The 23,396-nt window shown below is 45.0% G+C and overlaps 1 protein-coding gene across 3 annotated transcripts in view; it reads right to left on the reverse strand.

Annotated features, from left to right (window-relative positions):
- Positions 1 to 23,396, reverse strand: part of ASB5 (ankyrin repeat and SOCS box containing 5) — a 78,236-nt gene that overhangs the window by 25,213 nt on the left and 29,627 nt on the right. Inside the window, exon 1 of one of the 3 annotated variants that reach the window (XM_073577685.1) lies at positions 10,778 to 11,155. The exons of 1 other annotated variant lie outside the window; for it this stretch is intronic. In XM_073577685.1, coding sequence (XP_073433786.1) covers positions 10,778 to 10,907 — 130 coding nt within the window. In that variant the 5' untranslated portion in view covers positions 10,908 to 11,155. Of the gene's footprint in view, positions 1 to 10,777; positions 11,156 to 23,396 lie in introns of those variants that run through there. One more of the 3 variants, XM_073577677.1, reaches the window with a different exon arrangement.

Here is a 23,396-nt window from a genome sequence, read left to right on the forward strand (position 1 = left end):
TGGGTTGACAGTCCACAGTGCTGGCCGGATAAGCATAATACAAACACCACCACCCCAGGCTGCAGTCCATCGGTTCGGGGGACATGAAACAACGAGCGGCTGTGTGCCCAGGACCCTAAAACCTTCCAAAAGTGAAGTCCTTAACCCCTACCCTCGGAAACCCCTCAGCAGGCTTTTAGGACTTTGAACATCCTCCATTAGTGGTTCTAGTACCCCTTTTTTGAGGATCAGTCTCCTTTTGGGTTTCCCTAATGACTTCTCAACCACCTGGTACCTTTCCACAAACCCCACCAGGTTGTCCGTATTTCAAGGATCTCCCTGAACAACCCAGGTCTGCATCGGTCTCGGAAGGACGTTCGACCATCTGGGCTGGGGTGGAGGATTCTGACTGCAACCACTTCTGAACAAGATGTAGCAAGTCAAACATTTTGGAGCGAGGTGAATTGTCCTCAAAATACGACATGACAAGTCTTTCCATACTCATCACTGCTGTATATGGGCTCTGTTGTATAGCAGCTTAGTGCTAGCCATCAATGTTGCAGGACCATTTACTAGGTAATGTAACACAACCTAACATACAATTACACAATAATAAACTGTTAATAAAAGGCAATATACTGAACATATGTTATATCTTTAGTTATATTATTTATTACAAATGTTTACCATGTGTCTTGTATTAGACAGTACTGCAGCGATTTTATACATACTACTATGACATCACTAAATTCTCTAGCAGTCACTTATGGAAATCCAACAAACCTGGGTCAATATCCAAGATAGCACCTGCTGCATTCCAAACATTTTCATATTCGTCTTCAAGTTCAGTTATTGATGTCTAAAGAATGTAGCCACAAAGACAAAGTGCAAAGGGAACACTTAATTTTCCACATGTTAAATAGTTATCTAAAAATATAGGGAAGTGATCTGAACCTAAAAAAGTCGTCCCAATAAGAGTACGGGGTACTGAAATGCTCCGTAGGCAAGGAGTGTTGTATTCAGTCAGTCCCATAGACAATGAATGTCACGCCCGCTGCATTCTAGAGGGGAATTTCAGAGCTCTGTTCTTGGGATCACTAGCAATCCCAGAGGTTGGACCCTCAGAGATCAACAAGAGATTAGGTGATCAGCTGTGGATAAATGATAACTTGCTTAGATGGGGTGACTCTTTTAACCAGCAGATCTCTAATACATTCATGAATAAAAGTCAGAAGCAGCATTGTCTGATTAAAGCTTGGCTTGTTATTGACACTTGGCAAGTCTACAAATGTGATATTTTGCATCTTTCTTATACATGGATGTATCCTTCTTTAACTTGTTTTAAACCTAACATACTGTGAGATCTATACCGTGGCACTGAGTGGTGTGAGAGTGCATTGAATTGTCCTCAATTAAATAATCTGATGCAAATCAAGAAAGACTTAGGGTGAACACAGCTGAATCTTATTTACCAATTTTTGTTTTTTTTTACTTAGTTTTGATTTTTGCTGCAATCATTGTACAGGGTGGGCCATTTATATGGATACACCTGGGTGGGCGATGTATATGAATACACCTAAATAAAATAGGAATGGTTGGTGATATCAACTTCCTATTTGTGGCACATTAGTATATGGAAGGGGGAAAACTTTTCAAGATGGGTGGTGACCATGGCGGCCATTTTGAAGTCAGCCATTTTGGATTCCAACTTTATAAATGGCCCACCCAGGTATATCCATATAAATGGCCCACCCTGTATAAGAAATAGCCCATGCACACAGGCAGGACCACTAGGGTACAGAGGATCCTGACAACCACCGCTGGTTACTGCATGGGAGTCAGGAAAGTTTATTGTAAATTGAATGAGCACAATTTAATAGGCAATACACAAATTCAGTTCCCAACACTTTGTCCTTCATGTAGGTTTCAACATTAGTGTAAATGCACAGGTCCAAATTTGTGTTCTGTCACCTTGCTTTTATTTTAAAACCATTGGTATGGTGGTTGAGAAGTATAACCCTTCATCAGGGTTCCAAATGTTTTTCTTTCTGCCCATCCTATTACACCCCTCTTCTGTGAGGGTAATCTGCTGCCATGTCCATTTGATTTTCCTAATCCAGCTCTCCCTATTATAATGGTGGAGTTTGTCTAGCTACTATATATTAGCAATTTGGTGTAAATTACATTCAAAGTCTCATCAAATATGAACCTGAGCGTGAAAGAGGTTGTCTCATCAAACAACAACCTGCATCTGATTTGCTGCCATCGCTAGTTTTGTTGACCACACATTTCTTCTGTAACCTGCGTCTGATCTGCAATCGCTAGTTTTGTTGACCACACATTTCTTCTGTAACCTGCGTCTGATCTGCTGCTATCACTAGCTTTGTTGACCACACATTTCTTCTGTAACCTGCGTCTGATCTGCAATCGCTAGTTTTGTTGACCACACATTTCTTCTGTAACCTACGTCTGATCTGCTTCTATCGCTAGCTTTGTTGACCACACATTTCTTCTGTAACCTGCATCTGAGCTGCTACTATCGCTAGCTTTGTTGACCACACATTTCTTTTGTAACCTGCGTCTGATCTGCTGCTATCACTAGTTTTGTTGGCCACACATTTCTTCTGTAACCTGCATCTGATCTGCTGCTATCGCTAGTTTTGTTGACCACACATTTCTTCTGTAACCTGCATCTGATCTGCTACTATCGCTAGCTTTGTTGACCACACATTTCTCCTGTAACCTTCACCTGATCTGCTGCTATCGCTAGCTTTGTTGACCACACATTTCTTTTGTAAACTGCATCTGATCTGCTGCTATCGCTAGCTTTGTTGACCACACATTTCTTTTGTAACCTGCGTCTGATCTGCGATTATCGCTAGTTTTGTTGACCACACATGTCTTCTGTAACCTGCATCTGATCTGCTGCTATCGCTAGCTTGGTTGACCACACATTTCTCCGGTAACCTACACCTGATCTGCTGCTATCGCTAGCTTTGTTGACCACACATTTCTTTTGTAACCTGCGTCTGATCTGCTACTATCGCTAGTTTTGTTGCCGACGCATTTATTCTGTAATGCTGATGTGAGAGAAAGCCCCTAAGTACTACTATGTGAATTATTACATGTTGCCTCTTCAATGTTGCCAATTTAATAGGGGGAGAAGTAATAATTCACTTCTAAATGGCTGCCGCCCTTGTTCAGTGGCTTTCTGCTGTGACTTCTACAACAACCCCTTCAGCCCTATTAAATACCCTATACCATTATGCACGCAATTATTAGGGACAGAATGTGAATAAGGCTACTTTCACACTTGCTTTTTTTTGCAGCGCGTTTTTCCCGCAAAAAAACGCATGGAAAAAACGCATACAAATGCTGCGTTTTTTTCAAGCATTTTTATGAGCATGCATGAAAAAAACGCAGCGTTTTTATGCGTTTGTATGCGTTTTTAGTGCGTTTTTACCGTGTTTGCGTTTTTTTCCAACATTAGTTGGCCCCTCACACTAACCCAAACCATGACTTTACTAACCCTAACCCTGACCCTAACCCTTAACCAAACCATACTCTAACCCTAACCCTGACCCTAACCCTTAACCAAACCATACTAACCCTAACCCTTAACCAAACCCTACCCTAACCCTAAACCCTAACTAACTCTAAACCCTAACCCTTAACCAAACCATACTAACCCTAACCCAAACCCTAACCCTAAACCCCCTTAACTAACCCTAACTCTAACCCAAACCCCTAAATTCCATTGTCTAACTAATGGTCAACAAAAAAACGCATACATGAGCATGGCAATACGCACATATGCGCACCCATAGACTTATAATGGGTGTCTTGCTGTAAAAAAAAACGCATTGCGCGCGCATGCGTTTTTTTGAGGCAAGTCGGACGCCCAAAAAATGCAACAGGATGCATTTTGTGCCCCCGAGCGCACACCACAAAAAAACGCATGAGCGGAAAAACGCATACAAACGCACGTGTATGCGCACATAAGCGCATCCCATGCAAAATATAGGAAAAAACGCATGCGTTTTTTAGCGCTAAAATACAGTGCAACAAAACGCAAGTGTGAAACCAGCCTAAGAGCAACTAGTTGTCAATTTCTAGGTCTCCAGGATCTATTTTCTACATTTACAACACTAAAAACAAACTAAAAAGTAAAAACAGAGACCTGATGTATTGTAAAGATGTCACATTTGCATTTTGGCTGTTTCTATTGTATTATTTTATACGTCTCTCTCTTAATTTAACATGCAGTTATTATCAAAAAGCAAATAAATATCACCAAAATTGCTTAGCAGAAAGTCATAACATTATGACTGCATTAAAAATGTGATCGCTAAGGTTAATATTAAAATGCTGCCTCTGACATATTCATATCCGTTCTCTCTACTTACATATAGCATTATCCAAAAATTGCTGGCAGAGAAAAGAAATGACTAAATGTGTGGATGACAAGCCTGATTCTTAAATCTTGAAGGAACCAGAAAGAAGTGAAATCTCTAGCAGTTCAGATGAAAGCAGTAATGGCTGCCCGGTTGTAATTTTCAATGATCTGCTTGGCTGTGACCTAAATTTAGATTATCACCATGATCCGAGTCATCTGAGGTACACGAGCGTAATACCAAATCCTGCACGTACTGGTAAACAAACAAGGACTAATGCAGACAAATGGCTCATATATTACCTAGATCACCGTCTCCCCAAGGAACCTCAAACCAGTCACCGTGCACCAAAAAAGCACTCATGTCTTGGCTATATTAAACTGATTCTAAACGCCTGCCTAATATTTGGGAGCTGAGATCTGCTGTCAGGTTTGAGGACTTGTAATTTAACTCCCTCGGTAGTTACTTCTGACAACATGCCTCTCTGTATACGTATGCACAGGGAAAGGTCTATAAAGGGAACTTGTCAGGATATTTTCCATCCTGAGCTCCCACAAATGGAGTGTGATGTGTTTCTAAACACGTTGTTATTATTATTGTCTAACCTGTTACACTAATAATAAATATTATACAAAAATAATATATATACAACAATATAAAACATAAAATAAGTTTAAGGGTATGTTCCCACGGTCAGTAAACGTTGCGGGTTGGGCGCTGCGTACATCTACAGTGTCCACATGTTACAGCATAGTGAATTGGATTTTAAGAAATCCCATCTCCACTATGCATGCACCCTTGGAGATGGACATGTGGCGCATCTTTCCAGACAGCAGCATGTCTATTTATCTTGCGGAGACACGAGTCTCCGCAAGATTAATTTCACCCGTACAATGTATTGGACGCTGTGAATCCGCATGTTTCAATGAACACCTGGGGATTCACCTGCGTTCAATATCCGGCAGCGCTTTGGACCCAGTGGACATGTGCTGCGTCCAAAGCGCTGCCAATTACTGAACGTCTCTGCACTTTCTCCTTAAGGGAACTTTTCAGCCGATTCACGCTTACTGATCCACGGGCAGCATGAATCAAACGTTGGCTGCACTATTTCAGCAGTGTACAGGTTGTACATTTTTGGGCATCTGTGGTCAAAATTACAATTATTGTGAACAGTTAAGCAAGTTGAAGATGAAATGATCTCTAAAAGGGTTAAGGTTAAAGATGACACATTTCCTTTGTTTTTCAGGCCAAAAAAGAAATCATCTTTTACATTTTAAAAATTACAAAAAGAAAAATGGGCAGATTGGGAACCCTGCATGGCTAGTACCCCCTTTTGAAAGTATCACAGCTTGTAAATGTTTTTTGTAGCCAGAAAAGAGTCTTTCAATTTTTGTTTGAGAGATTTTAATCCATTCTTCCATGGAAAATTCTTAAAGTTCTGTGACATTGCTGAGTCGTCTTGCATGCACTGCTATTTTGAGGTCTAGCCACAGATTTTCAATGATGTTCAGATCATGGGACTGTGAGGACCATTGTAAAACTTTCAGCTTGCGACTTTTGAAGTAATCCACTGTGGATTTTGACATGTGTTTAGGATCATTATCCAGTTGTAGAAGCCATCCTCATTTGCATCAAGAATTTGTTGAAATTTCTTTGAATCCATTCTTCCCTATATCAATGAAATATTTCCTGTGCCGTTGGCTGTAACACAACCCCAAAGCAAGATTGATCCTACCCCATGCTTAATGGTTGGCGAGATGTTCTTTTCCTGAAATTCCTTGCCCTTTTTTCTCCTCGCAGACCTTTGATCATTGGGGCCAAAGACTTCTATTTTAACCTCATTGGTCCACATGACTTGTTTTCAAAATGCATCAAGTTTATTTAGGCTGGTTTCACATTCGCGCTTTTTAAGCGCACGCACGGCCAGGGGTAGCTCCGCCCCCGAGCCGGCTCTCTGCCCGGCGTGCCCGCCCCTTCCTTGTAGCGCCGCCTCCTAGCGCACAGCGGCGCCTGCGATCGGCGTACCCTATCTTTAGCATAGGGTGCGCAGATCGTGCGCAGGCCGTGCGCTAGTTGCGCTTTGACCTGCGCTGCGCACTTTTGACGGTGCGCCGTGCGCGCCAAAATCCGAAAAGTTTGATTTTGGCGCGCACGGCGCACCGTCAAAAGTGCGCAGCGCAGGTCAAAGCGCAACTAGCGCACGGCCTGCGCACGATCTGCGCACCCTATGCTAAAGATAGGGTGCGCCGATCGCAGGCGCCGCTGTGCGCTAGGAGGCGGCGGGCACGCCGGGCAGAGAGCCGGCTCGGGGGCGGAGCTACCCCCGGCCGTGCGTGCGCTTAAAAAGCGCGAATGTGAAACCAGCCTTAGATGTTCTTTTCCATACTTTTGATACTGAATTTTATGGTGAGGACGCAGGAGAGGTTTTCTTCTGATGACTCTTCCATGAACGCCATATTTGTGCATGTGTCTCTGAACAGCAGAACAATGTACCACAACTCTAGAATCTGCCAAGTCTTTCTGAAGGTCTTTTGCGGTCAAGCCAGGGTTATGATTTGCCTCTAGCAATCCTACAAGCAGCTCTCACTGAAACTCTGCTTGATCTTTCGGACCTTATCTTGACCACTGTTTCTGTTAATTGCCATTTCTTAATAACATGTTGAACTGAGGAAAGGTCAATTTGAAAACGATTTGCTATCTTCTTATAGCCTTCTCCTGGTTTGTGAGCCTCCACCATTTTCATTTTCAGAGTGTTAGGCAGCTGCCTAGAAGAACCCATAGCTGCTGTTTTGCTGTTTTTTGGCACAAGGTACTAGGATGCTGTGTTTTGATAAAGCTGGGAAATTTAAATCAAATGGCTTTTCTTAACAATGATAGGGAATAAGCCATGACCTTAACAGGATAATTAAGGTCTAAAACCTTGGTCAAAGTTATCTGTGCACACATATCTCCAAGGGTGCCAAAACCAAAACGTTTGCATTAGTCCAATCTCCTTGTATTTTTTAAAATGTAAAAAATGAATATATATATATATAATTTTTTTTTTTTTTTTTTTTTTTCTTTTGCTTAAAATGCAAAGGAAATGTGTCAGCTTTAACTTTAGGCCTTTTAGAGATCACTTCATCTTCAACTTGCTTAACTTTTCACGATAACAGTAATTTTGACCAGGGGTGCTCAAACTTTTACATTCCACTGTATGTTACACTGTGAAAATCATCTCAGATGCAATCTACACCTGGATCAGTTTTCAATGTGTGTTTTCTTTGCAATGCTGCAGCATATCAGTATAAATCATACCTGGATAAAATAACTCAGCTCATGTCTGATTTATGCAGCGCGTGGTTTGGGCAGCATTAATCAGCTGACTGGTTCCCTTTAAACAAAGCATACACTATATTCTCACATGGGGATTATGCTGCACTCTACATGGTGCCTAAAACACGATTTCTGGCCTAATTAAAATTTAACAGATGGGAATATGGCTTTACAAGACAATTCTGATGGCATTCAGTACATAGGCAATGAAGAAAAGTGCACTGGCTTTAGTGTTTTGTGAGCTCTGGGTGCCGGATCTGTGGCACAAGATCATTGACTAGAGATGAAGGAAAATTTTACATTGGCTGACATATACTTTGATTAAGGCCTGTTTCACACTTCAGTTTTTTGTGTCAGTTAGGCCTGTTTCACACTTCCGTTTTTTCAAATCCGTCAAAATCCGTTGTTTTCCGTAAAAAAACGGATCCGCCATTTTTTGCAGGATCCGTTTTTTTGTCCCATAGACTTCCATTACGGTTACCGCGGATCCGTCAAAAAAACGGATCCGTTTTTTTAAAAACGGATCCGTTTGCATCAGTTTCCGTCAAAAAAACGGAAACGGATCCGTTTGGCGGACACAAAAACGGAAGTGTGAAACAGGCCTTAAAATCCGCCAAAATGGCGGAAAGCGGATCCGTAGCTAAACTGAGGTGAACGAATGCCACCGGTTCGTTTTTTTGATGTTTTGATGGATCCGATGAATGAAGAATTTTAAAGGAACTGTAGCCCGGGGAGGAGAGTGAGAGAGAGATTTTTCTGGCCGCCGGAGATGATTTCAGGGTTAAATTTCTGGCTGACTTCTTTCCTCCGGGCATGCGCACTATAAAATACGGATCCTGCAGCACAAAAAAACGTTATATGGTCCGTCCGGGCATGTCCGCGGATGCAAAAAATTTGGTGGATCCGCAAAAAAGCGGATCCAACGGATGGCCATCCGTCAAGATCCGCCGGTAATGCAACTCAATGGGAAAAAAAACGGATCCGCAAAACAAAATGGCGGATCCGTTTTTTTGCAAAACAGCGGATTTTGACTGATGGTCACAAACGGAAGTGTGAAAGTGCCTTACCAATAGACTCCAAAGCATGGGGGTGTGGTGAGAACACAGTTTAGGATGTGGTGAGAGCACAATGAGGGGTGTGGGAGTGCACAGTGTGGGGGTGGTGAGTGCACAGTGGGGTGTAGTGAGTGCATAGTGGGGGGGGCAAGTGCACAGTTGGGGGTATGCTGATCGCACAGAGGCTGATCTGGTGAGCACACAGTGGGGGGGTAAGTGCACAGTGGGGTGTGTAGTGCGTGCACAGTGGGGGGCAAGTGCACAGTGGGGGTTCTGGTGAGTGCACAGTGGGGGTGTGGTGAGTGCACACTGAGGGGTATGCTGATCGCACAGAGGCTGATCTGGTGAGCACACAGTGGGGGGGGTAAGTGCACAGTGGGGTGTGTAGTGCGTGCACAGTGGGGGGCAAGTGCACAGTGGGGGTTCTGGTGAGTGCACACTGAGGGGTATGCTGATCGCACAAGGGCTGGTCTGTTGAGCGCACTGTGGGGGTCCCCAGTTGGATTACTATCATTACAGAAGACTCAAGAGACAAGAAGTAGGTGATGTTCTGGTACTTAATGTTGACCATGCGGTGAGGTGTGATAAACCCATGAAAATAGGTATTGATAGCTATTAATTAACAAATATTAATTTATACTCATTAGGTTCAGTCATTATGATGAAGACAATAATCCACATTATATAGAGGATATTTTTTTAAATACTAGTGAAATCCCTGTGATCATCTCAGTGACACGTTGCATTTGTTTGGAAAGTATTCCCTAATTATACTGTAATTGCTCTGTGCAGACACCACCTAGTAGATAACATCAAATAACTATCAAGATAGATGGTTAGTAAATATATATTGACTCTTTTTGCACTAATATTTTGTGACTTTTACAGGACATTTAATAAACATGGTTTCATTTACAAAATTATTTTTCTGTCACCTTGAAAGGCTTCTTTGTGGTCTCCCTACTAAATCCTGACTGCTCAGCATACATTTAAAGTGAAACTGTCAGCAGGTTTTTGCTATGTAATCAGAGGTCACCATCTGGTAGGGGTTAAAAACAGATTTCACCAATGTGTCACATGTCAGGCTGTGTGCTGCTGTTTACTTACAATGAAGGTTTTATCACTTGGTGGTTATCATTGCCCGGTCTACAGCAGTTACAGTAGTGCGTGCATGCTAGTCTGACTCCTCCCCCTCCTGTGATAAGCAGGACACTGTTTACAGACAATGAACATGCAGAGCCTGGTGTAGGCGGGGGCAGCTTTCCCAGCACTGCTTCATACTAATTCTAAAAACTGTGATTGTGTCAGAACGGCTGCACCCAGTAATCTAAGGGATACATTGTTGGATTCAGCATCTCTTTCCCTACATCATGCTGCTCTCAGATGAGGTAGCAAAAACCTGGAGATAGATTTCCTTTAACAGAAAATTTTGCTTCTACTGCAGATGGATCCCTAATGCCTGCTTGCATTTTTTGAGGAGTGCGTATAAAAGCACCTCCAGCCGATGACCATTGTAAATGTATTCGAAGAACAAAAATCACTACTTTCTACTGGTTCTCTAATAGTAATAACCCTATGCTAACAAGGCAGTTATGAAATAGAATGGCAACAGACATGGAAAGATTTGCACGAGAGATTGTCTTGGGCATCTGTCCACCAGGAGTATCCATAAGAAAACAAGGGCAAGGTCTTCTAGATTATTAGATACATAGTGCCATGTTTTGGCTCATGGACCTTCCTTCAAGGCTATGAACATTGGATGTCCAGCAGTGGGATTTGATTTCAAGCAAATTCACCATTTTTGATACGCATGATAAAAACTTCTCATACATCACAGCAGTAACGCACAACTGGACATCAATACGTACAATATTCTAACCAGGGACACATTTAGGATTCAGCGATAGAATTACAGCAGATGAGGAAATTGATGCAGAAATATCTGACAACGCAACGAGCAACAAACCATTAGTGAGATGAATATTGCAGGATCTCCCAGATGATAGGCCTCCAGAGCCCCACTATCTTACTGACCTTGGTTAGTGAGGAGACCCCAGCTTGGGCTTCTCTTTGCAGGACACTTTTCTGCACTGTGTACTGTCCTTTTCCTCTTGCGACTATGCTGCGGTGCAGGCTCTATAGACATGCTACTCCTTGCATACATCTCCCTCCCTGTGGACTGGTGTCAGTACTGAGCTTCCTCTGCTATGTACCCAGTAAATGTTTGCAGTGTATGCAGAATACAGTGAGACCTTTTCCGTAGCACTTCATAGGCTGGCCTGGTGGGTATTCAGAGGGGGAAGGGGTGGATGGATGGACTGCATAGTGCTTGCTATTTATAAAGCAGAACAAGAATCAGCTTAGCTGCAGAAGGACCCAGCAGTTTGGAGGGGAAGAGGCAATGTATTGTGTCTATAGAAAATAGATACTAAGCGCAGCTAATCATTACTGGGATGTGTATTGCACCCCTAAGGGTCTGCAGTCAGGATGGTGGACCTGTTCTCAGATCTCACAGTCACCTGGTAATAGTGAAGGTTGGTCGGATATTCTCGTAAATGAAAGTTGCATCAGGGCCAGTCACTTAGGATGCAGCGGTCGTTCAGGCATCTGTTTTCATGCTGGGTAGAAGCCAAAAACTGTGTTTCTATTTATGCTGCACTTTTACTCTGCTTCTCATGAAAGAAAGTGTCAGTATAATGAGCATGATTAACTTCTTGGCTGGAATTCCATAATGCCTGCAACACAGGTCCAAACAATCTGGGGTAAAAGTAAAACATTAACAACACCCCATGTGATAAACCTACAGTCAGTACAGGCTACAAATGTCAAGGTCAGAGGAGGGAAAAAGATCAGCAATGAACTGGTCAACTGCATCTATACTATACCTGACAGCGGATTCATGTTGCCCGAACCACAGATGTATCAGACATTGGCTGTATCATTTCACAATGACACTGACATTTCACAGCATAACGTACTTTTAAAAGCCTGTGAGGTGGCCAGGGTGGTAGTCATGGCGGGGGGCTGCTGTTCTGGCACATCTTGGTACCCCGCAAAGAAATTAAAAAGTCCCAACTGCTGTGTGATGTGTGTGCAGTGCAATTCACTCACTTTTAGGTGTCACGGCCCCCACCTCGCGCTCTGTCACGGCCCCCACTTCGCGCCATGCCACGGCCCCCGTCGTACGAGCTCTACGTACTTGCCTGCACTGCAGCCTTCCTCCCTCCAGCGCCGGCGGCGGCGTCCTCATCTGACCGGTCCTCGGCCTGTGACGTCTCTGCGACTCCTGCGCATGCGCCATAGGCCGCGGCCGGCTCTCCCCACCTGATCTTCTACTCCGGCGGTGCCCTGACCCGGTAGCACCGCCGGACCAATGGGGGCAGATCCTCACCTATATCAGGCCGCCCTCCCTTAGGGGAGGTGCCTGATCGTTGTTGTATCTTCAGCCTTAGGCCTCCGTGCCTTGTCTGTGCACGGCTCCTGCTCTCACTCCTCTGTGCTTCCTTGCAGCTCTGCTTCGTTCCTGCCAGCCTCTGCCTTCCTGTACCTGTTCCAGCAGTCCTGCTCCGGTCCTACCAGCCTGTGCCTTCCCGTGCCTGTTCCTTGCAGTCCTGCTTCGTTCCTGCCAGCCTCTGCCTTCCTGTACCTGTTCCAGCAGTCCTGCTCCGGTCCTACCTGCCTGTGCCTTCCTGTACCTGTTCCAGCAGTCCTGTTCCGGTCCTGCCAGCCTGTGCCTGCCAGGACCTGCTCCGGCAGTCCTACTCCACTCCGCCTGCCCGTGCCTGGTTTCTGCAGTCCGGTTCTGGTCCTGTTTACCCGCGTTTCAGCCTCCTGCCTATCTCACTCCAGTCCAGTCCGAGCCGCCCCTCTTGGTTCCGGCTACCGTGGTATTCGAACCCCTGGGCTTGCGCCTAACGCTCCCTGTATAGGGGGCGGTTCCACCAGGTTGCTCGTCCGGGGTCCTTCGATGCCACGGTCCAGAGGGTCCACTCCGGGAAAACCCCTAGTCAAGCGCCTCGCTAACATTAGGCCGGGATCACCCATGCGAGAAACACGGCCGAGTCTCGCATGTTAATACATGCAGCTGAACTCTCCGCTCCTGAGTGCTGGCGGCAGTGCCGAGTATTAACATGCGAGACTCGGCCGTGTTTCTCTCATGTGTGATCCCGGCCTTAAGGTAGAATTCTCCTCAAGTCCTGTTTCCAGACAACACACAGAGATTGACAGAGTCCAAGTTCTTTTTTAACAAAATAACTTTACTTAAAGGGAATCTGTCACCCCATTTTCGGCCTCTAAGCTGCGGCCACCACCATCAGGGGATTATCTACAGCATTCTAGGTGCGGGGTCGGGTGCGGTGGGTGTCGCGGTCTAGTCCTGCGCCTCGCATCTTCTAGAGATGACGTCCACCTCCTTGCGTCATGCTGCGCTCCTGCGCAGGTGTACTATATCTGCTCTATTGAGAGCAGAGTAAAGTACTGCAGTGCGCAGGCGCCGGAAAAGGTCAGAGAGGTCCAGCGCCTGCGCACTACAGTACTTTACTCTGCCCTCAACAGGGCCGATAAAGTACGCCTGCACAGGAGCCGAGGGAGAAGTAAGGAGGAGGACATCATCGTATGAAGATGGGAGGCGCCGGATTGGAGCGCGACACCCATCGGACCTTACCGGATGCCCGGGTGAGTATAATCTAGCTCTTTTTTCTTATCTTTCAGGTTACATCGGGGGGCTTATCTACAGCATTACAGAATGCTGTAGATAAGCCGCTGATGGCGGTGACCGCATCTTATAGGCCAAAAATGGGGTGACAGATTACCTTTAAGGCTGTGTGCCCACGATGCGATTTTTAAGCGTTTTTGCCGCTATTTTCGGCACGAAAACGCTGCGAAAACGTTTAAAAATCTTGTACATGACGCACCCCATGCATTCCTATGGCATTCCGCACATGCTGTGCTAATGCTGCGCTTTTTACCGCAGCGGAATCGCATCGCGGAAAAAATCGCAGCATGATCATTCTTTTGTGTGGAATCGCAAAGAATTGCCGCGATTCCGCACCCATAGGAATGCATGAGAATCGCTTACTTCCCGCATGTGGCTATGCCCACCACGCGGGAAGTTAAGCATCTCATGTGCGGTTGGTACCCACGGTGTGGAGGAGAGGAGACTGTCCTCCAGGCCCTGGGTACCATACCCCTGTAAAAAAAAAATAAAATAAAAAATCGAGGTATATTTACCTTCCGACGTCCCGCGCTGCATTCGCGGGCCTCAGCGTTCCCAGTAATGCCTTGCGGCAAGGTCCTGTGATGACGTAGTCTCACGTGACTCTAGCGGTCTCGCGAGATCGCTATAGTAACGCGAGACCAACGTCATCACAGGTCTCGCAAGGCATTGCTGACAACGCTGAGGCCTGGGATGGCAGCGCAGGACGTCGGAAGGTAAATATACCCCGATTTTTTATTTTTTTATCATTTTTAACATTTTATCTTTTACTATTGATGCCGCATAGGCGGCCTCAATAGTAAAAAGCTGGTCACACTTGTCAAACACTATGTTTGATGAGTGTGACCAACCTGTCAATCACTTTCCAAGCGATGCTTCAAATCGCTTGGAAAGTGCTTGAGAAAATCGCGGCAAAATCGCAAACAGAATCGCGGTGAAATCGCGCTGAAAAAAACGCGCGAATTCTGGGAAGGAGTCCGGTTTTCATTGTGCATTTTAAAACGCTACGTGGGCACATCGCATCCAGTCCAGTGACAGGCATTGCACATTGATCCTAAACTATCATAGTTCCTATCCTCTGTGCTGTCCCTTGTTCTCCTCTCATTCTTTATTCCCATACCGTATCCTCCGGTACCGCAGCATCCCGTTTAGCCACACTAGTTCGTGCCAGTGGTCTCGGACGTTTTGGGATTTTCCGCTGAACTTAGTTGTTATTCCTTCCTCGCTGCACTTTTCCCTTCATGTCCAAATAACTTCTGGCCCCCAAGGCCCTGGACCACTGAACTTCTCTTACACTTTTTACCTCAGCAACCTCACTTCACCTCGTCCCACACTCTAACTGACTGAAACCAGGAAATGTCTCAACTGTCACTACTCTGGCCCCTCCCAACTCGGAAATCCCCTATTTATTAACCACTTCTTATCCTAAGCTTATCTTTGAATCTACAGTGCCCATCACTGTACTAAACCCAGGACTGCCATCAGGGCATTACTGCCCTGACTGGCATATGAGGCCCGATGATCAGCCTGCATCAGGCCCCGTCTCTTCTGCTCATCGGGCCCCAGCGGCAGGCTTCTGCCAGTGCAGAAACTGAACCTGCAGGTTCAGTTAAACTCTGTTGCCGTGTGGGCCAGTTGGAGGCTCGCAGCTGACGTCAGCGCGCACGTCACCGGCGTATGATGTCATTGTCATTCGCCGGCGAGTCCGCGCTGAAATGCCTGGGGTGGACGTTGGCGCTGGACTGTGGCCAGGTAAAGCAAAAATGTTATTTTTTCCCATAGGCGCTCCACATCTATGGGAGTGCATATTCATTACCTTAATCAGCAGGGCCACATGATCACTCGGCAGGAAGAGCTGCAGGCACCGGCAGCCGGAACAAGATACAGTGCCAGCACCCAGGGCGGTGAGTAAGACACACAGGTAGGTGAATAGGATGTGTGCTTTAAGGTGGCTGCAGCTGTCACTGTGTGCTATTACAGCAGGGTCATAGGCTTTAGCCACAGCCTGCCGGCTCCTGCCTCTGTGACCCGCTGCTCCTCCTCCCCCACCGGCTTTCTGGGACAATGACTCATGTATAAGCGAAGGAGGGTGTTTTCAGCACAAAAAAAAGTGCTGAAAAACTCGGCTTATACACATGTATATACGGTATGTCCACAAAAGTGGTAGTAATAAAAACATTAGCTCACCATGCAAAGAACAAGCCCTCACTCAGCCCCATGAATCTGAAATAAAAACATAAGTCTTGAAAAATAACATAAAGTAAAAACTATTTTTACATGATTCTGATATTTTTTTAATCTAGAAAAAAAAAAATCGCTGCATGTTGGAGGTCATTGTTACCGCACAGTGAAGACCGAAAAAAAAACAATGGCAGAATTGTATTTTTTTTTTACCACTTCATCACACTTGGACATTTTTTCACTGTTTTCTGTACATTAAATGGTAAAATAAATGAAGACGTTCATACTTATACCACAAAAAAATCAAGTACTTACAAGTCTATGTTGATGGAAAAATAAAAAAGTTATGGCTTTTGAAAGAATGCAAGGAAAAACCGAAAGTCAAAAGACAAAAAACTTCTCGGTCCTTAAAGGGTTAAATGTCTTCTTAAGAATGAAACATAGAAGATATAAAAAGTCTACACATTCCTGTTAAAATGCTAGTCATGCAAAAAAAATAATATCAAGAAGAATCATTTTGCAACTTTTCCCACCTTTTCTGCCACCCCTAATCTGTACCAATCCATTGAGAACCAACTGAAATTATTTTGTGGATAAAATAAAAATAACAAAAGTAAAATAGTGTAGATGCATAATTGTGAACACCTTATAATTGGGGATGTGGTTGTATTCAGAATTAGCCAATCACATTTAGGGCAGTCAGATAGCCAAATAAATCAGGGCGAGATCGGAACGCAGTGCAGAGACAGGACGGCGGCTCTCCCGACCCAAGCGTGACAGCTGCATATATTTCTCTACAGCTGTCATGCTCAGGTCGAGAGAGCCGCCGACCAGTCTGTGCACTGCGTTCCGATCTCGCTCCGATGTATTCGTCTGTCTATCTCTCAACAACCCCATATAAAGAGTAGCTGTTCCAATAGGATTTTCCTGATACTTTCCTTGTTGCATTTTACAAGCCATGGTCCATAAACTGCTTACAACACAGCAAAGGGACCTCATTGTTAAAAGTTATCAGGAGAAGGGCACAAAACATTTTTTAAGGCGTTAGATATAACATGGAACATTGTGAGGACGATAATCAAGAACTGGCTTAAATTTGACATAACAGTTGACATTATTTACCTAAAACTTGACATTCCTCAAAAATGTATGAAAACACAATAAGGAAATTGGTCCAGGAGGCTGCTGAGAGGCCTACAGCAATGTTACAGGAGCGGCAGGAATTTATGGCAAGTATTGGTTGGGTACAGCATATGATAACAGTCTCCCATATTCTTCAAATGTATAGCTTGTGGTGTAGGTAGGTAATATAGAAGACATACAAATAAAGAAATCCAAGCTCTGCTATGTTTTGTCAAAACCTACATCAAGCCTGCCAAAAAGCATGTGGGAAGATGTTATATTGTTTAATCACACCAAGGTTGAACTTCTTTGCCATAATTCCAAAAGGTCTTTTTGGTGCAAAGAAAACACTGTGCATCACCAAAAGAACACATTTTTTGGGCAGTGAATCCAATTGAGAAATCTCTTTGGTGACCTGAAGAGGTCTGTATACAGGCGATGCCCTCACAATCTGGCAGATTAAGAACGCTACTGCAAGGAAGAGGGGCAAAGACTGCCAATTCTAGATGTGCAATGCCAATGTCCAAAAGACTGAATGCTGTCACAAAATCAAAGGTTACTTCAACAAAGTATTAGTTTAGAGGTGTGCAAATTTATGCATCCACATTATTTTAATTTTGTCTTTTTTGCTGAAAATATTCCATAGGCAGTATCCTTACTTTGCAGATTCTACACGTAGAATCGTATATTCGTAGAATACATATGTTCAAATCTTTGAGAGTCTCTTAATCGTGTCCTCTGCATACAATCTACGGTCACAAGAGATTTTCTCACACGAGAGAATTGGATCGATTGGTAATGACACTTTGTTCAAACTCTGAATCGAGTTGGTTCAGAGTGTCAGCTTAGTGTGATCAGATTCTCTTGGATGAGAAAACTGTAGCACACTGTCAGATGACGGAGAGCAAAATTTATCCATGTTCTCCCTTCTGTGAGTCTGCGGAAATCAAACTGCACTCGAATGTCGTCCAAGTGCAATCCGATGATTTTGATGCACCCATAGACTTGAACGGGCGCGTTTGATCTGATGTGCACCACAAATCGCAGTATGTTGCGATTTTTTGTTCTCTTGCCGAATTGGTATGAGAAGAAAAATACTGATCAGAACTGCCCCATAGATAGACATTGTGAGCAAGTCATAATGGCCAGACTGAATTGATCAATCAAGTCTTGAAGCAGCAATCAATAAATATTGGGGTCCATGTCCTAATTTGCTAACCTGTGCAAAGTTCATCCCATGACAATCACATGTCTGAGTCTTCTGGAAAATTGCCCTTAGAGCCTGTGCATAGATGTAGTCGGGATATTCATTTGCCAAATCCAACAGGTCATGATTACTCCTCTTTTTCCTGCTGCTGAAAATATTTGCTAAAGTATCCAAAAATTCTAAACTGGGGTTCACGAGAATATGAAGCCTGCTACTACTAAGGCTAAGAAGAGTGTGGATAAACCTTGTCATATTGGTCCAAAGATTGATATGATGGGCTATGTTCCCACGATCAGTTACTGTTGAGTTTTTGATGCTGCAAAATTTCTGCACCATCTCCGCACCTTAGTTTACTTGCATTTTTTATCGCATTTTTGTGTACGTTTTTTTACACTGCATTTTATTGCGTTTTTGACCCTGCATTTTTTGTCTGTATTTGGTGTGTCATCCTTTAAACAGAGCCGTTTTTTTTTTTTTAAGCTTCCTGGTATTGACATCATGGTGCGGATTATGTGCATTTATGGTGCGCTCGAATTTGATTGGGAAACCGGACAACCCATTTTAAGCAAATGTACGTCTCTGAGACCGTATCATAGTACAAATAAAGTAACCGAACCATCACAAGCCACAAACTTATTTCGCTAAGATGTTTCTAATCGGGGGGGGGAATGATGTTGCACATTTCAAAGTTCATGTGTATAATGCAAAACTGAGAACGCTTAGGTTATCTTGAAAAATCCACATTTACATTATGTCCAGTACTGACCACTAGATGGCAAACAACCATTTGCATTGCATATTTTAATGATGCTTTTAAATGTATTTTTCCTCACTATGTATTGGCAAAACCTTAACTGTTAACTTTGCATATAACCTTGAATCAGTAGCATACCTCCCACTAATGCAGACCGCACACCTAATATGTGGCAATTGACTTAGGGGGGACCTAGTCCTGTTTGCAGTGCAATGTAGAATAAGAGCACTAAAATCTCCATACGGTATTAGGCTTTTTACAGCTGTCATTGCTATCATAAGTCTATCACAATGGTCATTGCCCAGCTCAAAGGCAGGCGCCAGGCTATGTTTTGCAACACATTCCCACTGCTCCTCTCATTTTTGATTTTGTGAGAGGACAGAGACCTGCTGAGAGAGCCATCAAAAGCGTAAAAATGTCCCCCTATAAAAAAAAAAGCAAAAAAAAACAAAGTTGTCTTTATAGTTAGAGATAAGGCTAAGTTTAGGTTCAAGATTGGTAATAGTTACAGAAAATAATTATGTGAACGCACCCAGGGTGGTAGCCATGGGCGAGGGACTCTGTTTCCTCCTCGTCACGTTACAGAAAAATGGAGGTAAACTCTGGCATGTGTGTGATGCCTTTTTTGCCGTGGATACTTCTCCGCCCCTCTGGCACTCCACGCATTTTGTGGCCATGATTCCCCGTGACCCCATGAGAGGAATACCACACCAGTGCATAAAAGCAAACTCATCTTTACTGACGGTTGTAAAAACACACAGCAGAAAACAGGAATTTTTGACATTGCTCATTAAGTGACTGTAACAAATGGAAAAGTAGGCACAGATGGTGACGTGCAAATTTGTTTATTGAAATTTTTGTGGAACCACGGGACCACTGCCCGGGGGCATGACTAAGCGAGTCCCTGACTTCCGTAGTAAAACCCTCCCCAGACAGGGCCGGAGTGCAGGAGACGCAAGGTGTTACCTCCAGTTAGAACCCGGGTGCGTGGAAGTTGACTCGACCGGACTGACGAGCAGGCAGGTACTTCAAGTAGCGGAAAACCAGGCAGGAGATGAGCGGCAGAAGCGGGTAGCAGGCAGCTGCTGGCACAGAGAGATGCAGGAGGGGCTGGCATAGACCTGGAAGGCGTGGGAAGACACGTAGGACACACTGAGGAGACAAACCAATATTAGCGAGATGCAGCAGAGGATTAACATGCAGGTGCAGGAACCTGAGAACTAACAACAGGAAATACTTGTTCAGGCACCTCCCTAAGGGCAGAGGTGCCTGAAATAGTACAAGACAATCAGCCATTGGCTGAAACCTATTTTTGAAAATTGCACGCTGTCTCTTTAAGAAACCGGGAGTGCGTGCGCGCTTGTGCCCCGAGTGGCACGCCTGGAGTCCTACGGGACAGGCGCAGTGTCCAGGAAACAGCAGCAGGAACAGGCACTGCGAGACATGGGACAGGAGCCCCAGGTAACCTGCGACCCCGCCGGGCACCACGCTGAAGAAATGGCCCCAAGGCAACAGGTGAGAGCCGGAGAGGGAATGAGGACGGAAGCGTTACAGTAACATAACTGTGACATGTCTCCTGCCTTAATTTCAGTTGCACAGTTGGGGAGACTTTTCACAGAGTTAGGGACTTCCAATCTTCCCAGCTTAAAATTACACTTTAACTGCAGCTTCCTGCGTTCTGCACCTTTATAAAGGTCACTTTCTTTCTTCATGACTTCTCCAAAGATCTCCGTTTCTCCCTTATGAAGATGTCCCCAGAAGTGGAGGAAGGTGGTCTCTTCCATCTCCTATGCTGATCTGGGTACCTGACCGATTCTGGATCACTTAGAACTTCCACAGCCCACTTGGTTTGGCCCATAGCTGATGACCTGGAAGTGTTGGACCACCTGCCTTGTGGTTGCTCCACTCACCTCAGCTGGCTCCTGCCCTGCCACCGGCTTCAGATGTTTTGGGCCTACCTTCCCTGAACTTTCCAAACTCTGTGGCCCTGTCAGGATTGACAGTTCGGGGGGCTCTGCTGCTCCCCTGAGCCTCTTGAGGGACCGCTTTCTTTGATGGAGGCTCTTCCTAGGACACTCCTTCCTCTACCCAGCAGAAATCACTGGCTCTGGTAATTTGAACAAACTGTTATAGAGATTTTTGGGCCCATCTCTTCTGGGCCTCTCCTTAGTCTCCTGGAGCACCTCTTCAAACAGTTCAACAACCATGTCTTTAAAGGGCGAAACAGTGCCACCACATACCAGCCCTTTTGGCACTCGCACTTAACGAACTTCACAGCTTCACCCGGGTACAAGCTATGGAGCCACAGGAGCAGATACTTTCATTTGACCACGCTAGTTCACATATACGTACCTGGTCTCCGGTCTCCTCTTCCTCCATGAAGCCGAATCCTCTCTTGACGTCTTATTCTTCTTTCTCTGGCCAGGACCTGTGGCCATGGACCAGATCAGACCATGTTCCTGCACGGTCAGACAGCAATTACACAGTACATAGCAGGGGCACATTTGTAAGATTTATAAGATTATCTCAGCACAGGAACATTATTTTTTAACACATGCAGTTGTAGAACTTATTAATCCAAGATCTATTGATTAAAATGTACTTTATGTGTGATGGGTATATGGGCATGGGACTATGGGATGGAGAATATGTATGATGGGTATATGGGCATGGGACTATGGGATGGAGGATGTGTGATGGGTATATGAGCACTCGACTATGGGATGGAGGATAGGTATGATGGGTATATGGGCACGGGCCTATGGGATCGTGGATATGTATGATGGGTAGAGTTGAGCGAAACGGGTCGAAAAATTTCAAAAGTCGCCGACTTTTGGCAAAGTCGGGTTTCATGAAACGAAACCCGACCCTAGGATGAGGTCGGCCACGAGGTCGGCGACTTATGCGCCAAAGTCGCGTTTCAAAAGTTTGTTTTGCGCTCTTTTTCAGCCAATCAGGATCCACGGACACTGTGGGCAACGTGATGACATAGGCACGGGTCACCAACATCTTTCAGAAGGGCATGCAAGTGACTGGCTTGCTTTGGTGGGCGTCACAGGGGGTATAAAAGGGCGTGCACGCCGACCGCCATCTTACTTCTGCCGATCTCAGTATAGGGAGAGGTTGCTGCTGATTCTGTAGGGAGAGCGTTAGGCAGGGAAGAAGACAAAAAAACTGCTTCTGCTGCTAGCGATTTGGCCTGCACAACACACCAGTCACTGTGTGTGCAGTGCAAGGGGAGGCTATATTGTGGTGTATCAGTGGTGTTGGTTGTTGGGCTGCCTTCTAAGGCTTCCTGACATTCCTGCATTGCTGTTTACCCACTGCTCCGCAAACTGCTTTTTTAAAAGCAATCCCAATTTTTTTTTTTTGTCCTGCTGAGAAGAAAAAAAAACTGCTTCTGCTGCTAGCAATTTGGCCTGCACAACACACCAAAAGTGTCCAGTGTCCACAAGTGTCTGCAGAAATTCAAAATCTCCCTTATCCTCTAGTCACTTTGGTCACAGCTGTGCCATCGAGCCTGTGACATAGCGCTCAGATATCAGTGGGCCTCACACAATCCAAAAGTGTCCAGTGTCCACAAGTGTCTGCAGAAATTCAAAATCTCCCCTGTCCTATAGACACCTTGTACCTTGTTTTACATTACTATATAGTTTGTTGGATTTTGTCTACATTTCTACCAAAAATGAGGAAGGCTGGTGGAAGAGGCCGTGGAATTGGGCGGGGGTTGGCAGCTGGTAATGATGGTGTTGGTGGTGGATCTGATGGTAGTGGCAAGAGCAAAATAGGACCGAATGCAGGAGGTGTTGAGCCTGCGTCATCGTCTGGCTACATAAGGCCTCGAACGCTTAGTTTTCTAGGAGTTGGCAAACCGCTTTTAAAGCCAGAGCATCAGGAAAAAGTTTTGTCTTACATTGCTGACTCAGCCTCCAGGTCTATCGCCTCCTCTTCTTCAGTTGTAAAAAGTAAAAGCACTGAGTCATCATTGGAGGCTCATGTTCATGAACCACACCTTTCCTTGTGTCCTTCACCCCAACCAAGATTGAAGGATGACGCAGGCCATACTACTGATTACTCCATGGAGCTGTTTTCACATACCATGCCTGGATTATCAAGTGAAATGGTGAATTACCCAGGCCAAGATGAATCTGACATGGAGTGCACTGATGCACAGCCGCTGATGGATGATTCTGCTGGTACATTCACTCAGAGCACTACATTGTCCTCGCAGTGTACAGAGCCAGATTCTGACCCTGATGAGACTCAGGTGCCCCTTCCCGCACACTATACCACCATACACGGTGACACAGAGGAAGGTGCACATGACATAGAAGAGGAGGTGATGGATGACCCAGTTGTTGACCCAGATTGGCATTCATTGGGGGAAGAGGGTGCTGCTTCCAATAGCTCAGATGAGGAGCATCCACAGCAGACATCGACATCGCAACAGCTGTTATCTGGCAGGCCCGGAGCACTCCAAAGACAGGTTCCAAACATCAAAAGAGTTGCTGGACAGCTTGTCCAGAGGGTCAAAAGATCACAGCGTGCTAGGCCGCAAAATGTCTGCCAAAGTAGGAAGAGTGCAGTGTGGCACTTTTTTGAACAAAATCCTCATGATCAGGCCAAGGTTATCTGTAAGAAGTGCGCAAAGACCTTTAGCCGAGGGAAAAATCTG

This window comes from Dendrobates tinctorius, unplaced genomic scaffold (assembly GCF_039654945.1).
Source record: "Dendrobates tinctorius isolate UK_male_01 unplaced genomic scaffold, ASM3965494v1 ptg000008l, whole genome shotgun sequence".
In the NCBI taxonomy this organism is placed as follows: domain Eukaryota; kingdom Metazoa; phylum Chordata; class Amphibia; order Anura; family Dendrobatidae; genus Dendrobates; species Dendrobates tinctorius.